The sequence below is a fragment of the Cyprinus carpio genome, chromosome A20 (genome assembly GCF_018340385.1).
Source record: "Cyprinus carpio isolate SPL01 chromosome A20, ASM1834038v1, whole genome shotgun sequence".
Lineage (NCBI taxonomy): Eukaryota > Metazoa > Chordata > Actinopteri > Cypriniformes > Cyprinidae > Cyprinus > Cyprinus carpio.
The window spans coordinates 25,106,154-25,125,835 of NC_056591.1; the positions used below are offsets into that span (position 1 = coordinate 25,106,154).

The 19,682-nt window shown below is 34.0% G+C and overlaps 1 protein-coding gene across 13 annotated transcripts in view; it reads left to right on the forward strand.

Moving 5' to 3' along the window:
* mark3b (MAP/microtubule affinity-regulating kinase 3b) overlaps positions 1-19,682 on the forward strand; it is a 52,254-nt gene that overhangs the window by 4,476 nt on the left and 28,096 nt on the right. For all 13 annotated transcript variants that reach the window (XM_042778244.1, XM_042778253.1, XM_042778254.1 and 10 more), the window contains exons 2-3: positions 3,525-3,716; positions 4,413-4,466. In XM_042778244.1, the coding sequence (XP_042634178.1) occupies positions 3,525-3,716; positions 4,413-4,466 (246 nt within the window). The remainder of the gene's footprint in view (positions 1-3,524; positions 3,717-4,412; positions 4,467-19,682) is intronic.

The window sequence follows — 19,682 nt, forward strand, 5'->3', positions numbered from 1 at the left end:
ATTTACTGCTGATTACAGAATCGGCTTTACTAACAAAATGCACATTCAATTAATCGTGCAGCCCTAGGCTACAGCATCATCTTTTAGTTTCAATCTTTCTGAAAATCCTGTGTTGAACTGTACTTTGTTTGTAAACAAATGTGCTGTAAAATTAGGTGAACAAAAGACCAAGTTCTTACTGACGCATTCTGAAACATCATTAAAAATAAAGTTCATCCACTCTTTCCTAAAGTTGGAATCAGAAGAAAGGCAAAGCAAAGACGTTTTTTCCACATCTTGCCCCTGTACAGGGTCTTGTTGTCTTTGGAACCATCTTTATCGTTTAGTGTCTGCAAGGACCTGCGTTTGTGTCTCTTGTTGTTTACCCACTACATGCACAAATCGGTGGGCGGAGCTAAACAGGCAGTGATGTAGGAGCAGGCGTTGATCTTCTTCTGTGGAGGTGGAGTTCAGCAGCACTATTACATCATAAGGTGGCACATTCCACAACATGCCGTTTTGGCAAATTGGCTGCAATATAAGCTGTTTTTTAGACTAATGAGAAAGTTTTGAGTTCTGAAAATTACAGGATGTTTTTAAAATGCAATGACCTCCTATATGTCAAAAGATCAAGGGGATTTTGATTTCTCAGTTCATGACCCCTTTAAATTATTTTCAAATGGAAAACTGTTATTTTAAATTGTAACTATTTCACAATGAAATAAGATTTTTTTATATATATAAATTCTCTCTCTCTCAAAAAAAAATACTGACCTCAATTTTTTGAAAGGTAGATTATAGTGCGGTACAAATGTCTATCAGTATTGATAACAAGAAGTATTTATGATTCTGCAGTATTTATAGGTCATGAATCAAATAGATAATTTTGCGGCAGTGACCATGTGAACTTTTTGGTGCAGACGGTACAAAATGAAGCACAAGATGCTCTTTGGAACATCTTGGCTCCTGGGTTTGCTTTTGTCCACTGTTGTTTTGTGGTAATACAACTAAATGGATATTGTTTTTTTTGTTTGTTTGTTTGTTTTTTTAAAGCTGATCTGATTAATTACTGTATGGTGCTGCTCTCATCATTGTCTCAGTGCTGCTTTATGACATTGAAGGCTTTTATGAGCTTCTGATATCTATTTTGGACCATAAACCTCATTCTGTAAGTTTAAAACAAGTAGTTCAACATAAAATGACTCTTCTGTGATCATATACTCACCCTCATATTGTTCCAAACCTGTCTTCTTTGGAACACAATAGGTTGATTTTTCAACAATTCCCTTATTTGTAGAGCAAAATAGATCAAGTAATAATTGATATTATCAAACCTGTGGAGTTTGAATTTCAAAATGAAGTAATCTTGACCAAGATCTACTAGTACTACCCAATTTTGTACTGCTTAAGGTCTTTTCATGACTTGAATAGCATGACTCACAGTGATGCAGGCAACATCTTATTGATCTGTCTCCTCTCAGGTATTGTTTTAGTCTCCATCCACGTCATACCTCATTTCCTGTATCCCTTATTAAGAAATCTTGTTCATTTTTCTTTATCCCGGCAGCACGCATGCTGTGGCTTGTTCATCTACATTGGATATTATTATTAAGATGTCTGTTGGAGTTCTTTTGAGGGCTAATTTAAGTCCCTCTGTTCCAGATGGACCGGCATGCTGCTTGAAAATGTGTCATAGATGAGTCTTCGATGTGCGGACTGATGGTGTCATCTCTGCCTTTTGTTTGCTCAGTGATGCTGACGTGATTTACTACAACCATGGCCACTAGTTATCCTCGCTCATCCGTTACAGTTATTGATTCAGTGAGGTAGCTGGGTGTTTTTGTCTTTTGAGTAATGCTGTTTGAGAAGTTAACATCATCATTAGTGGCGCTGATCTCAGTTTTACATTCTTATAACTTCACATTCACTGTCAAACTTAAAAGTTTAAACAAATAGTTTACCCAAAAATTTGAATCTGCTGAAAATTTAGATCAAGATGTAGATAAGTTTGTTTCTTCATTGAAGCAGATTTGGAGAAATTGAGCATTGCATCACTTGCTCACCAATGAATCCTCTGCAGTAAATGGGTGCCGTCAGAATGTGAGTCCAAACGGCTGATAAAAACATCACAGTAATTCACAAGTAATCCACACAAAGTCTTGTGAAGTGAAAAGCTGTGTGTTTGTAAGAATCAAATCCATCAAGATGTTTTCAAACCATTACTTTCACCTAAAATATAAGCCATTATGCTGCTTTCTTCAGTTAAAGTCTGAATCAGGAGAGAAATATGCACAGATTAAGCACTGTTTACAAAGCAAAAGAGTCTAACGTGAATATGTCTGTGGATTCTGATGTGAGAGGACAACAGGTTATTAAATTCACTGTCACTTTAAATTCTTATAACTTAATATTCACACAAAGTTGCTGGTGTCCATTTTTATAAATGACCAAATATTATTTATACTTGACTGGCAGGAAGAAACTTTGTCTTCAAAAAATCAGAAAAAAGTAAAAGTAAAAGTATCCCTCTCTATTTCTAAAAGGATGCAGCTCCAGTATTTTTCAGCAAAAAAGGAAGTCAAAGCAGAAATCCAGGAAACCGTCTGACATTTTGTCCAGATTACTTTATTTACATGTCTCTCTTATGAGAGGAAACTTTAGAGGCGTCATACTGTAGCACAAACAGATGTCAGCTGTAACTCTTTGACTGGCTTGGTTCACAGATATATATCCTTGATGGGAGGAAATGAAGATATTTCCCGCAGTGAAGCTCCTCTTTGAGGTTGTCGGGTTCAAATATCTTCATGCAAACAGCATTTGACATTCTTTATGTTTTCATTTACCTAGCATTTAACAGCTGTCAGACTACCAAAACAAATGCAGTATACAGAGATCCCCAAAATGAGTAGAATTTGAGTTCAAACTTTTTAATGGCATGTTCTGACAGTTTTATCTAATTGAAAGGCTGTTGCATTCACACAAAATTATATGGAAGTTTAGGATTGAGAATGCTCTTGAAAGTCTCTTATGCTTACCAAGGCTGCATTTATTTGTTAAAAAAATACAGCAAAAACCATAATATTATGAAATATTTTTACAATTTATAATTTTTTGCTTTCTAGTGTAATATATTTTCAAATGTAATTTATTCATTTATTTATTCATTTATTTATTTTCAGCATCATTACTCCAGTCCCCAGTGTAACATGATCCTTCAGAATTCATTCTAATATGCTGATTTGCTGCTCATGATGATTTACTTTTTATTTTTATTATGATCAATGTTCTGCTATTTTTTGTGGAATTGGTAATACATTTTTTGGTACTTCATTTTTTAATAAATAGAACACTCAGAAGAACAACTTTATTTTGAAACCGAAATCTTTTGTAAAATTATAAATATCTTCACTTTCAATTTCGATTATTGTAATGTGTCCTTGAGCACAAAAAAATACTTTCTTTAAAAAAAAAAATCTTACAGACCCCAAACTTTGACCAGTAGTATATTTGTCTTTACTAATATTTTTTTTCCCATCTGTCTCCAGCACACATCACACACGGATGGGCGGAATGAAGTGGCGTCCCGTCCAGGGCGGTCAGGGGCCCGCTGTAGGAACTCCATCGCCTCCTGTGCCGATGAACAGCCACATATCGGCAACTACCGGCTCCTCAAAACCATCGGCAAGGGCAACTTTGCCAAGGTCAAATTGGCACGACACATTCTCACCGGAAGAGAGGTGAGCTTCATGAAGATCTCAATGGAGAACTTTTGGATTTTGCACAATTTTGCTATATTTTACACATTTTCTTATTAAAATGTAATTACTGTGATCCAAATTTCTCTCTTAAATACAGTAATGAAAGTCCTGTCCTGACAGATTTTTTTATTTATTTTATTACATACAAATAATGTCTTTATGCATAAAAAAGTAAAAAAAATTCTCTATAGCAATATTATAAGTAAATGACTATAAATAGTGTTTTTTTTTACTTTTTTATTCAAATAATGTCGTTATGTAAAAAAAATCTCTAAAATAGCAATATTATGTATAAATTACTATAAAGAGTTTTTTTTTAAAAAAATTTTAAAATAGCAATTATAAGTAAATTACTATAAATAGTGTTTTTTTGTTGTTGTTGTTGTTGTTTTTATGTACAAATAATGTCATTATGCAAAAAAAAATGTAAATTAAAAAAAACTCTCTAAATTAGCAATATTATAAGTTAATTACTATTGTTTGTTGAAATATGGGTATATTTGGGTGAAATATGACCCAGACTTGTTCCCAAATGCTTTAGTGAGATTGACCCTGATGTTGAGTTGAGCCGAGGAGATAAAATCATAATATTGATGCTCTTTTACTGGCTACTCGTCAGACTACATTGAACAAGGCAGTGAAATGTATTTTTTCCTCTTCTCTTTTTTCCTGCAGGTGGCCATAAAAATAATTGATAAGACACAACTTAATCCTACCAGCCTTCAAAAGGTAAACATTTCAGGATTACTGTTGAGCTATAAAAATCCAGTCCTTCTCGTTCTAAATCTCCCCTAGCCTTCTCTCTGTTAACTGGTTTAAGGATAAGAGTGTGCGAGGATGGAATCCCCCTTTTGTCCTTCCAGACGAATCAAACATTAACCACATACAGTATGTAGATAGCATGACTGTATTTTTTTGCAAGGGACAGTTGCTTTTGGAAATAGCCTCTTTCTTTTTATTGTCTATTTTTAAAATCCCTGTTGTTATCTATTTGATTTGACATTAGTTGACACATTGGTTTTCATCAGCACAAGATGCAGACCAAAAATCAAAGGGACTTCTGTTCAGAGTGGTGCATGATGGGAGAGTGGTAGCTGATGGAGGAACCCTCTGTGGACTTGGATTTCAGAGGCAGCTAATAATAGCAGGAGCCGAGAAATCAGAATGAGAGGCTCGAGTAATAACTACACATATGCAGAGTGGAAAGCAGAGTGCTTAGATGGAACTCTTTGCTTAGCTTGGATCTCCTGGAGTTTGTCATATTTTGTGCCAAAAATTGTGACCGGTGTGTGTTTTTTACCTCCGGATGGACCGTATAGATCACGTTGTCACATTGAGGCCAATGTGAGGTGTTGATGTTCTCTTCCACTGGCTGCCTTTTCCCTATAATTAGCTGGCACTTGTTTTTCCAGGCCATTGATTTAGGCCGTTTTCCATTTGTGAGCCGAATGACAGCCCATGGCTTAGGTTGTGTCTCTGGAGCAGAGGCGGTGATCTGTTTGGGCCATAACAGGGCAAAGACTAGGTGCGACCGAGCCCCAGTGCAGCCCACTGCTACCCCCAGTATGTACAGTATTTCCAATTAAGATGTCATGTCCTCAATAACCTGAGGTTGATTAATGAAGGCCTGTTGGTTAGTATTGAAAAGCATCTGTCATTGTTTGGTTTGCTTTACATGCCATTCTTGATGGTTAGTATTGAAAAGCATCTGTCATTGTTTATCATTTGTTGATTTATTGATTAATTTCTTGATCGAACAGTAACTCATTTGCAAAGTTTCCTTTAAAGTGATGGTGCAACAGAAATTTTAGACAAGATGGGTTGGCAAATGAATAAGTGATGGTGCAACAGAAATTTTTTAAATAATGCTAGATAATTAATGATATACTTTTTTTTTTTTTTTTTTTTTTTTAGTAAGTGTAAGAAATTATTTCCTTTATTCAGAAAGGACACATTGAATTGTTCAAAAGTGACAGTAAAGACATTTATAAAGTTATAAAATATTTCCTTTAAATAAATGCTGTTCTTTTGAAATCGTAAAAACAATACTAAAAAGTAATCACAGTTTTCATAAAAAGATGACACAGCACTACTGTTTTAAACATTGATAATAAGTGTTTCTTGATCATCAAATCGGCCTATTAGTGTGATTTCTGAAGAATCATGTGACACTGAAGACTGGGGTAATGATGCTGAATTTTGCATCACATAAATAAATTACATTTTACAATATATTCAAGTATAAAACAGCTAATGTGAAATAATTGATGTCAAATTATTTCAATAATGTTCACCCATAGTACACCAGTTCATTTGTATTATTTTCTCTCGACCTCTGCAAAGAAGATGTTTGTTATCTCTGTCCATAACTCATGTCAGTGGTAGTGTGTAATGACTGCTCGTCTGTACTGCACAGTTCTGGACAGGAGACTGACTCACTATCACCGCTGATTCAGAACCTGCAGCCGTTACTCACTTTCACTGCTTGACATTTCAGAGCTCTGATATCTCATGTCTGATGATCTTTCGTATTATTATGGTGAAAGGGGATGTTGGGGTAATGATAGCTGAATGGTTAAGATGCTATACTGCGAATATAAAGGTTGCAATAGGTGCAATTGAAGAACCGAGTCCTTAGAGATTTTCCTTGCAAGTCGTTTTGGATAAAAAAAAAACCTCAGCTAAATTACAAGTAACAAGCTAGCTGCACTCCTCCTTACTTTCTGTAGAGACCAAGGTTTCTCAAGCAAAACTGGGTCACAGATTGTTTTATCTTGCAATTGACTGGAAGAACTTGTATTCAGTTCTGGTTCCAGCTTTATCTTTCTACCTTATCCTATTTTTCACTTAAGCATTAGATTCAGTATCAGGTGTAAAAACAAGCTTTATAATGGCAGTTTATCTGTGTTGGGATCTATGGCGAAGGTATTGAGTGTTGCTTGTTGTTTTCTTCTCTGGACTTTCTAATGAGACCCACATGTGGAAGTGAATTGGAAGGGGTGACCCCGTTTGGTTAAATAATAATATCGTCAGTAGTGGACGTCAGTAGTGGACAGACAATGGCTTGGATGGCAGTGCTAGAGCTAGATCTGAAATTCTGACCCATATTGGGTCCCTGCATAAATAAAGAACTATAAATTATGCTATTAAAGGCATACTTCACCGGTCATTTACTTGCCTTTATAAACCTGTATGACTTTATTTCTTCTGAGGAATGCAAAAGAAGATATATTGGAAAAAATGCCTGTCCATACAATGAAAGTCAATGTGTCCAGTGTTGTTTTGGATTTCAGCGTTCTTCGAATTGTTTTCTTTTTTGTTCCACAGAAGACAAACAGGTTTGGAACAACATGAGGGTATGAACGTGACGACAGGACATCTGTTTTCAGATGAACTCTACATTAATTTATGTTTCTGGTTTGTTTCAGGAGTTATTAGTTGTTAATATGAGACAGTATCAAATCACATTTATAGTTTTCTGACTTTTAGTTCATATTTGTTTGCTAGTGTGTACTCCTAAATAATAACAAAATTATCTTTTATGTGCAGCTAACTTGTATAGTTTTTCTTTTCTGGGACAACTAACCAAAAATACTGATGATGCACCTTGGGGGGTGTATTCATATTTTCTAGAATTTATCTAACATCAAATTCCACAGCATTAATAGAAGTAGTAGTAATAATAATTTATATATATATATATATATATATGGAGGAGGATGATTACACATTTATCTAGCAAGTAATTATTTTTATTGTTGTTATTGTAAAATAAGTTATTTATGATTTAGGTGGTGTGTAATTTTTTTTCTAGCATCTAATACCACACAATTTTTATTATTATTCAGTTCAGTTCAGTTACATTTTATTTGTATAGAATTTTTGCAATACAAATTGCTACAAAGCAGCTTCACAAAAATATACACACACACATAAATAACATAACATTTAGAATAAAAAATGAAGTGGCATGCACTTTTGTGTTCATGGTTCTCACTTTATGTTTGCTGTTAGCAACTCTTTGTGGTTTATCACTCAGCATAAGAAACTCTTGAGATCATATTGACACTTACAGTGCAATTTGAAGACATGCAGTGATACTAGACATAGAGAAAATCGCTATGCTTAATACCGAGTCAGTTTTTACACGTCTTGCAGCCGCTGTTTCATTTGGCATGCAGCGCTTTGCCGTTAACCTTAATATTCAAATACAGCATCCACCCACACACCTCAGGCCCTCTCACAGACAATGACCACTTCTCTGCTTCCCAGAGCCTTTCTTCTTTGTCTCTCACCGATGCCTTTTTTATTTGCGTTGGTGCGACCTCTTACGCAACCGCCGAGAGTGGGAAGACAGCCCCTGGTGCTAGTTCCATCTCCTTGTTATAATTAACCTCTTTTTATGTATGAATATCAGCGATTAACAAACCTGCGATGGAGTCAAGGTTGAGAGCATGGAAGCACACCAAGCGTTCAGTAGCTGAAAGAAGCACGTGAACATCATGGCTGCATGTTTTTAGATCATGCGTGTGTGGGTGTACGTGGGTGTTGATGGAAGAGAGCAGTGCCGTTCAATGACCCCAGATGATTTTTTCTGCCACTGGTATCCTAGAAACTCTCATACAGCATTTCTTTTCTTGCAGCTAGTGAATGAGGAACATTTGAGATCAGGGATATGAATGAAAATGGGATGAGTCACCATTTCTACTCTGAGAAAGGCCTTAAATCCTAAGTTCATTCTTGATCCCATTGCTTTTATTTGGCCTAAAGCAACATCGCCCAACACCTGCTCAGATATGCTTATTTTCTAGTGCGGTGCACAGATGGTTCGGCCTCTCCTTTGTGTGTGGTCATGAGGAAAGGACAAGTGCTTAGGGGTATTTTATAAATTATAGGTCACACTCTTAAAAATAAAGGTGCTTCACGATGCCATAGAAGAACCTTTTTTATCTAAATGGTTCCATAAAGAACCTTTAACATGTGAAGAAACTTTCTGTTTCACAAAAGGTTCTTTGTGGCGAAATACGGTACTTCAGATTATAAAAAGGTACGAAAGAGATGGTTCTTTAAAATACCTTTGACTGAATGGTTCTTTGTGGAACCGAAAATGGTTTTTCTATGGCATCGCTGTGAAGAACCTTTTAAGCTTCTTTATTTTTAAGAGTGTATAGCCCTATAAATGAGCTTTATTTTTTTCCAAAATTCCATTTTATTTTTTCCCAAATTCATTTTTTTTGATTGACAATCAAAAAAATCTAATTAATTGAAATCATGAAACTTATACAGTTTAACAAAAATTTCAAAAGTCTGTGGTTTTTAAAGTTTTTAAAGAAACTTTTATTTTGCAAGTACATGTTAAATGTATTAACATTTCTAATGTTACAAAAGATTTCTATTTCAAATAAATGCTGTTCTTTTAAACTTTCTGTTCCTCAAACAATCTTGAAAATTGTATGATGTTTAAACAAAATATTAAGTACCACAACAGATTTCAACTTTGATGATGATAATAAATGTTTCTTGATTACTTATTAAAAGTTAACAGTTACATATTTAGGTCCCTATAAAAACTGTTTTATTTTTTCCCAAATTCAGTTTTCTGTTTTATTTTCTGGATTCTGTTTTAATGGTATAATTAATGGTTTACTGGTTTAATGAAATATTTAATAATCAAAAAGCATGTCTAATCAGTTTGACTCATATTATTTGAAAACAATTATTTATTTATTTACTTATTTTTGTTTGTTAGTTTTTTTTTTAACAACGATAGGGACCTGATCATTTTTTTGTTTGTTTGTTTGTTTGTTTTGTTTTTTTATTTATATTTTATTTTGTTTTGTTTTGTTTTATTTTTATCTCTTTTTTTTTCATTAATTCTGTTGTCTGTTTTCTGTATTTGTGATTTAATGCAAATTTTTTAGCGGTGATAATGAAATGAAGGCATAAAACATAGCAATGTAATCTAATTTTTTTCCCCCAAATAATCAATTGAAAATTTAGCAATTATTTTTATTTTTGGCAAACAAAGTGAAAAGTGGCAAACAAATTGAGGTTCACTGCTAAAATTAAAACATGGAAGAAAAATTCCATATTAAAATAAAGTTTTAATAGTTTTATTATTACTTTGAGAAGTACACTAGTTTCTGTGTGTATATGATACGATGATAGTTTTATCAAATTAAATGCTGAAAACACCACAAGCATCACGTAGCATGCATGAGTATGTGTAATACAACCGTGGTTTGATTCGTAGTATGGCGCTACTTTTGATATATTCATTAAAAATTTTCCAATTTCTCTGACATTCTGTGTTACACTGTAAATTCCATTTTTAGGACTGGATCCCACCATTTCATCTGTGATTAGCACATGACGGAATTCATAGGCGCCTAATAGGTGTTCTCCTGGATGATTATACAACTACATAAACGAAAATGAGAGCGATTTAGCAAAGGGAATGGGAATGTTTACAAAACCCACAAAACTTCTGCAGTCTGGCAACATTTTGTGGGCTTGTCGTCCCGCTGGCATTGACCTCATTTGTGCTTACATCATCTAGAATGCGATGCATCTGTGCAGATCCATTTATTAGTTGTTTGCCTTATTATGTCTGGATTTAACCTGATATTTTGTAACATCTAGATTGGTTATTCCTGTCCTTCTTTGGTTACCATCTAAAATAATTGAAAATACTGTCTATAAAGAAACATGATTATGTGAATTACCTTTTTAAGGATCTAAAATGCACAAATGTGGCACCTATTGTTCGCTCCTCTAGCCAGACATGCAAATCTTCAAGTGGCTACTTTGTTCTTTTTTTCTCTCCGGCTGCTGATATCATAGACTTCCCAGTTCCTGTTTTCACCCTGTCAACCAGATTCGATATTTTTAATCATGAATTTCTTTGGTATTAGCACAGTGCCTTCCTCTAATATTGGCGTTTAGAAATTGTACAATTATTGAAGCAATTCACACTGCAGTTTTTAAAAACAAGTAGGCTACACAGTAAAGCTCAGGAAGTGAGAGTCTGGAACGACTTTTTTTTTTTGACCATGGTATGATGATATATATTTTGAAAAAAAATATTAAGCAGCAACTGTTTTCAACATTGATAATAATGAGCATGCATATTAGAATGATTTCTGATGGATCATGCAACACTGAAGATTGGAGTAATGATGCTGAAACTTCAGCTTTGTCATCACAGGAATAAATTACACTTTAAAATACATATAAAATATTTTGTATTTTTGATCAAATAAATGCAGCCTTGGTGAGCAGAAAATATTAAGGACATCAAAAGAAATAAATGCATCCTTGCTGAGCAGAAGACATCAAAAACATAAAAATCTTTTGAATAGAAGTGTACTGTATATCTTTAAGAGATTTATGAAAGTATGCAAATAATTATTTACTTGTTCCTTGTAGTTCAACTGGCTCTACTAGAACCACAAACATTTTTTCTGTAACACCAAGAATGTCTAAATTCATAATAAAGGTGCACCATGCAGCAAAACAGTATTTAGGGTTGATATATTTAGCTTTAAGCTTTAGTTACAATATTCAAGGTAGGTTAGGAGAAGCGTTAAGAAAAGAATAATATGCCACAATCACAGACATTCCTATTTGCATGTGATTAAAATTCCCCAGAGTTAACTGAAAAACACAAGGTCATTTGTGCTGTAATTTTGCCAAGGTTGTTTGAGGGGAAAAAACACAGTCTTGTTTTATTCAGACAGGATCACAGAGAATGTCTGTGAAACTCAAATTTACCTAATTTCTTCATGACAAATGAGCCCTGTCCGAGCTAGGCTAAAGCTATAAGACAAAGCAAGCTCGATATGTCCCATTGTGCACTAAAATTGGCTTTCCGTACTTGATTGACAACTTTTAACTCTTTCGAAGTCAGTTCATACTGTACATTGTTATGAAGCTTGAGCCTACAGTATTTCTTTGAATTTTGTCTTTCATTTCAGCTTAGTTGTTTAATCTTTTTGATCCTTTTTGAGGTTCAGGATGTTGTTGCGGCTGGTATTTAGTCTACCTTCTGGTTATTTTCATCCCGTCTTGTGTATGCGTCTGGCAGAGTGAATGGTTTGTGAACGGTTGGTTGTGATCAAAGCAGACTGATTCTCCAGCATCGCTGCACAGCATTAAAACAAACAACTCAACATCTAAACCTAGGTGCTCCATATTTTTGAACATCTAAATATTTAGATCTTGAAGTTTTTATTTTAAGTTCTTAAATTTTTTTTTAGCATGTTTGCATTTGCTGTCATAAGAGCTGCCTAATGTAATTAGCCATCCTTCTCTGTTCAAGCCTTTAATATGCTGACTGCTCTTTGTTGGTAAAAAGTGTTAGAAAAGGGAGTGGGAGAGTGACAGAACTACAGTAACTTTGTGTTTTCTCAGGGAACAAATTTAGACTTGTGTTTATTTATTGGTGCTTGCAGAAGTCGGGAAACATTGTTACTGTTTATAGATAGAGTTAAGGATTTCAACAAACCCCTAAAACTATTTTTTCTGATTTGTGAACAAATCATTGAGAGTATTTTTATTTTTTTAAACTAGATCAAATGTTTCATTGAATCTATTTCTGTTTTAGATGCTTACATGGTGCTCCTATTTGATTTCTTTTAAGCTTGAAAGCCTCAGTCTCATTTATTGCTCAGAAAAGAGCAACCAGTTCAATTCATAAATTCTTGTTTTGTGTAAAAAAGCATCACAGTTTCCACAAAAATATTAAGCAACTAAACTGTTTTTTAATATTGACAATAATACGAAATGTTTGAGCACCAAATCAGCATATTAAAATGATTTCTGAAGGATGTGACACTGAAGACTGGAGTAATGATGCTGAAAATTCAGCTTTGCATCACAGAAATAAATTACATTTAAAAAAATATTCAAATAGAAAGCAGTTATTTTACATTATAATAATATTTCAGAATTTTGACTGTATTTTTGATCAAATAAGTGCATATTTGGTGAGCATAAGAGACTTCTTTCTTTATTTTGTTTTCTTTTTTTTTATTATTATACAAGCCCCAAACTTTGAAATTGCAGTGTACTGATAAACACTCTGAACACTTTATCAACCGCCAAGCAATGTCCTGGCAACCACTCAGAACAAGCACCTTCTAAGCACATTTTCTGACGAAAAATATGCAAGGTAGTTATTGCCTCAATTTCTTGTATGACCTTTTCTAAAAGATCCTTAAACAAGCACATAATGAAACACTAATGACAACCTAGCAGGATTTTTTTTTTCTTGCTGCATTCTAAGCACTTATTTTATCTCTTTTCATGAGTAATTTGAGAGTGTTTCATGTTCTCAGAAGTGGAGCGGTGTGAGGAGCGGTAACTGCTGTTTTCATGCACCTTAAACAGGGAAATGAGCCGTGGAGGAAGTTAAAGACACAAACACGTTAAACATGCTGCTGAGGGAAAGTGGGCTTTCATCCAATTAGGCCAGCCGAGAGATCCCTCTGAGCAAATCTCATAATGTCCTGTAATTATAATGTTCAGTAATTGTGATGAAGGTCTGCGTTCACTCACCCTTAAGTGTGTCCAAACTTGTATGTCCTGCCCAAACGTGTTTTTTATTACTTTTAACGTGTCCCCTTTCTACTTTTCTAGTTCCCATAAGCTGTTTTATTATCAGGTGATGGTTTTTTATTGGAAGCTCTTTATAATTTGCCCTAATATCTTGGCTAGCAGCTTGGATTTATCAAAGGAGGAAAAGAAGATGAAATTAAATCTTTTAGGAAGTAAATATCACCCTGACGATTTATTGAGCTCTTTCATACCCTTCATCTTTGGATTATTTTACCTAAATATATCTATCCCCTTCTAAATGTCCGAAAGTCATCCAAATCAGGTGGACAATGTTTCATCATTTAGCTCAAGAAGGAACTGAATATGAGATCTGAGTGCCAAATGTTTACTAAAATAGGAAATATAGTTTGAGTCGTATTTTTGTGTGACATAGCACGTGTTTGTGCATTAAGTTTGACTTCCTGTTGTGGTCAGTGGTTTAGGTCCTTTCTGTTTGACGGATCATCAATTCAAAGTGCTCAAAGAGAGATGCTTGCTCTTCTAAAGTAAACCCAGTTGGGTTTTATGTATTGTTTATCTGAAAGGGGCCATGTTTTGTTTCAAAAGAGCAGCAAAAAAAAAAAGTAATGAAATGGACCTTTAATATTGTGTGTGTTTGTTCTTGTGTATGCTTGCAAGAGTTTTTGTGCCTTATTTGTCCTTTAAGGGATTCTAGCACTGTACATACTTTTTAAATCTCTGCTTCTCTGTCATGTAGACAGTGTGTGGACAGTATTGTTGGTAGTTTGACCGATGTGAGTCATTACACGACTTGAAAATGGGTTGCAGGTTTGTTCTGAATTCACAGGAAACAATGCAAATGCAAATAACCATATAATTAGGAATGCACTGTAGAATTTTTATTTCTGAGCATTACATATTGGATATTTAATCACCTATTTTTGAATTTAGATTCAATTAGCCATCATCTAATGCTCACTTAAAGTTAATCTTTAGAAACACTAATAATTTAATAACACCATTAAAGGTAATCTTTAGAAAATCTTAAAATTAATATGCTTTTTTCATACTGTATATTATAATTATATGATGCATAAATTCACTTATAGCATTTAAATTATTTTTATGTTACTTTTTTCTGTTTAGACAAAATGTTAAAAATATATATATATTTTAAATATTATTATTTAAATATGCAAGTAGTGTCGAAAAAAAAAATGTTTTCAAAGAGTAAACCATTTCCCAACACAAATTGTGCTAACCACTATTTGTGAATATTATTGGCTGTTGAATGCTTAAAACTATTGCAATTTGAGACCTATTCAGTCAAATTATTTTGCATTATTGTTGTGTGTATGCAGTTCATAACTGAACATGTGAACCGCTGGTCTGTATTACCGCAGCAGCTCATGTGCTACAGATGTGCAGTTGTAGAGGTAAGAACTGTGTGTGCTGTGGACGGCAGTACAAAGGACTGAGTGACTTCCTGTTTATGAGATGTGCTGAGAGAGGAGGGGAGTGTGCAGTGATTGTTGAGGGACTGCAGAATGGTTTCCTGTTTCTCCACTGCCAGTTGCCTACTGGGATCCAGAGTGACCAGCTTGTGATTGGTGTTTGTACAGTGAAGGGTGGGGCTATTTTACTGACCTCAGGAAATTAGCTGGCATTTTTATTTTTCCTTCACATCAACACAGGACCCTTTATGACTTTATAGTCATAAAAGAATGTAAAATAATAATAAAGAAGAATAAGTCATAGAAGAATCCACAAAAATATTAATAAGCACAACAGTTTTCAACCTTAATAATAGAAATAAAAATGTTTCTTAAGCAGCAAATCAGCATAGAATGATTTCTGAAGGATCATGTGACACTGAAGACTGGAGTAATGATGCTGAAATTTCAGCTTTGCATCACAGGAACAAATTACATTTTAAAATGTCATTTTTTAAAATGTAAGTTTTTTTTTTGTACTAGGGCCAAAACATTTTTTTTTTTCATTTTCATTTCTTAGAGTTAAAAGCATGAACTGGAATTCAGGTTTTCCCCTGTCTTTGATGTCACTGCTCAATATAGTTATTTGTTAGGAGATTCTGCACGTTCTTTTGGTGCCATCATCAGCCAATCAAACTTTGTCATGTCATTTTCTGCATCTCCAGAGTGATTAGTCAAATGGCATTTACGGCTCAGGTGATTAATTCAAGTACTTCAGTGGCTCTGATGGTAATTCCTTAGGATTGTTATTTTATAATTACTTGCACTAATGTTTTAAATTGACAGGCCTATATTTAATGCTCCAAAACTTTAATGGATTAAGCTAATCTGTTTGGCTTTTAGTAAGTGAATAGAAAAGCACAGACAAAAAACCTCTTCCTGTCACTTCAGGAGCTCTGAGCAGACATTAGCTGTTTTTTTGTGGTTTCTCAAACTAGTCTGTTTGTGCTCACACGCGTCTGTGGCCCTTCTTATGGGTTCTTAACCTCACTTGATTGTACTTTTCATTTTATTTTGTGTAATTTAAAACTAAAAATGATCAGAGTATACTATTTAAAATGGTTTTTAAAATACTGTTCTACTTTCGAATGTCATGTTTAATTCAGTGTATTACTTGCTTATTTGTTAAATCTACTAGCATTTTGTGAATATTGTTTCAGTGTAAATCCTACAAGAATTTTTTTTTCTATGTACCTCCTAGTGAAATACAATATTCAAATTCGATCGTAAAAAGTGGGCCGGACCTGAATGAGTTAAGTTCTTTGGTTATGGTTACATTGATTTTGCTTACATCTGAGATTCCTGAGTGGCACCAACCAATGATCAAAATTCATTTGCTCTTAAAATACTGCAAACCTGACTCATTCTGCTTCCTGGTGTCTGATGAATTGACAACATGCAACTTCATCTTGGTGTGCTTTTCCCAGGCATAGAACTAAAGGCAAAGGCAGAGGGTCTTCAGCGATTGCAAAGAGAAGCATCATCACTTTGTGAAACTTATTCAGCAGTGCTGTGTGTTTTCCCACAGAACACTATTGAGTGTATTCATTGTCAAACACAGGAAGTAGCTTCCACCTCAGGCCATGAGAAAAACACATTTTTAGAGAGATGCGCACATAAAAGTGCATACTGCAATTGTGCTTTTATCCCATAATGCTGAGTGTGCACTGTAACGCACATGCATGTGAGCACTTAAACACATAAATTCTGCGCTAATTGTATGTAGGTATTTTACAGACAAGATTGCATCCATTTACAAAAGGGCATGCATATGTTGTAGAGAAAGCTATTCTCTGCAGTGCAGCTGTACTCCTACACACAACATCGGGCTCTTGATGCTGACGAACATGGCATCTACACGGTGTGTTATATACAGGCAAACATTCAGTCCACCTAGAATTTGTTCAAATAGATGGCTAGATTGTCACTTTCATCTCTTTTCAGACCTACTGGTGGTTCCTTCCTCCATGCAGGTGAAGTTAACGGAGGACTGGACTTTTCAAGCTTCAGAAAGAATGTATCAGAGAAGTCTTCTGAAGTCATACGATGTGTGACCAGACGAAAATCTCCCTGTTCACAAAAGTCACAATTCACTGAAAACAAATTGTTCTTCTAGTCTGATTGATACTACATATACACTACTTTTATTCATTCATTCATTTATTCAATAATTTTAGTATTTATTTATTTAAATTTTTAATATTTATTAAGTTATATTATTTCCGTAAGTTGAAATTTAAGTTGTTATTCATCAAAAGCAATTTTTTCTAGTCTGACCAGATTGAGGCTATACATGCAACATTTATATTTATTGATTTATTGATTTATTTATTATTTATTTATTTTTACGAGTTAAAAATTGTCATTATTCTTTGAAAACAATTTTTTTTTCTAGTTTGTTCTGATTAATACTGTACATATGAAACATCTTTTCCCATTTATTTGTTTATATTTATTTACTTAACAAGTATTAATGTTTTATTAAGTTTTATTATTTTCATAAGTTAAAATTTAAAGGTTAGAGTTTGTGACAGCCACTTCTTAATAAAAAGTACTCTATAAATTATCATTTTGTATACATTTAGCTTATTTTAAATCCCAATTAATATTATTTTTGATCAGAACACATTCTTGAAATGCGTAATATCTGAATTCTTAATTGTTTTTTAACATTTCTTTTTATTGTGAGACTTCAGTGTGAACTCATTTTGATAGCATTATCTGTGCATTATCTTAACTTTAATTCTTATTCATCATTACATACTTTTGTTCTCTTATAAGTGTCGCAGATGGGTCAATGATGAGTAACTGTTTTCACTCTCAGCAGTGTGCTGTGTTGACATCTAAACAGGAAGCTCTGGTGGTCTATCCACAGTTTGTCATCCACATCTCTGATACTACTGATGACTCATCTTTTATGATTCACAGAAGATGTTAAACAGCTGATGTTCCACCTCAGAGCAGCTCTGCTCTAGACGCCATGCCCATCTATGTCTGGATGGCTTCCGCTCATTAGCGGAGACCTCGCTCTCTTTAATTAGCGCTCTGTAATTGGTGGCTGTGGGCTAAAACTACTGCTGTGCAGTCTTTTCTAGAGCATGTGCTCCCAGCATCCCTCTTTCTGCAATAAAAATAAGGAAAAGCCCCAGACCATGATCTCTGCGATCTGTTTTGCCAGTTTAAACGCCGTCAGGCCCCGATTATCATGGGACCACCCCGGTACTGTTTTGTAGTTTTATATATCAGCTTGTTGTGTTTGTCTGTTGTTGTGTATGTTTTGGTAAGATCAGTGTTTCCTGCAAAATTCTGCATATAAATATATAATACAATTTATATATTATTAAAGCAATATTTTAGTGTAGGTTTTTTTTTTTTTAGTATTTTAATGTCATGTTTTAAAGATGTAATTTTTAATATTTATTTATTTCAATATTGTCATATGGACATATGGACAACCACTGAATTTGACTGTTCATTCATTTCATTCAGTAAAGGGTTTATCGGAGTTTGTGAATCTTTTTGTATAATTCTTTACTGTTCTAACAGATTCAGGCACTTCATTCAGTAAAGGATATGATAGACTGATTCAAACAGAAATGAATGAGTTTGTAAGTCTTTTTAACTGATTCGTTACCACTCTGTTCATTTAGTGAAGGAGTCATCATACTGATTCAGATAGAAAACTCATGAGTTCTGGAGTCTTTTTTGATGATTTATTACCATTCTGACAGATTAAGTGAGTTAATTCAGTAAAATAATAATTATACTGATTCAAACAATAACTCATGTTTGTGAGTCTTTTGGATAATTCATTACTGTTTTAATGGGAAGTTCATTCAGTGATGGATTCGTTTGTGAGTCTCTATGACCACTCTGATTAGGGTTGGGCGATATGGCCAAAAATATTATCACAATATATATTTTTTCCATATCACGCAATATTGATATTCATGACAATATTCAGAATGGGAAAATAAATGCTTTCCATATGTTTGTTAGACCTTGAGAATGAATGTAAAGATAATTTGTTTTGTTAATCTCCATGGAGCTACCTTTTCAGCCCCATGAAATCTGTTTTATTTTACCCTAAATTTTGTTTTCCATTTTATTTTAGCCTGGATTGTGTTAAATTATGATTCAGTAAAAATGTATCATAAAAATTGTGTCTAATTAAATTAATTAATAATACTTTAACAGTTTAATTAGTCTTTTAAAATGTAATGAAATGAAAACATAATTAATTTACAACAAAACTGTAATTTACAATCAAATGAGATGCTGCACAACAGCAATGTATAACTGTATAAATTAATGAAAAATACCTTGGCTTTATGATATTTCTTACAATTATTATTATCTTTGTTGGCCAATTCGCTTACAAGAACGAAGACATTATAATAGAAAGATGTGTTATGTTGCTTTGTTTACTTTTTTCTCATCACATTCAATAAAGTCTGCCTATTTGATAAAATATGATTTATTTTGCTGTGGCACTGTAGATTCAATCCTGTCTGTGTGGAAAATAAACCGCACAATGCCTGTATGAACAGATAGTGTTTCCACTTTTCATGCACAAAGTCACAGTCTGTGTTTACAGCTAAATTTAGTCTTTTACGCTCTCTGACCCGTTGAAATAAGATGCCATCATTTGGATCTGCCCTGCTCTGGGCATCTACTGTACTACAGTGATAGGGTTCAATGGCCACAAGCGTCCACTTTGATGTCAGCTCAGGTTATTCTGCGTCTCTAAAGCGTCTGACCGTGTCCACTTGTTCAGATATATGAGAAAGCATGTGAATAGTGTTTGTACTAGTGCTTTAGTATGGATTGCTGGTTTAGAACATTGGTGGCTGACTAAGAGCCTAATTAGCCCTGCACTCGGAGGGATCTATTG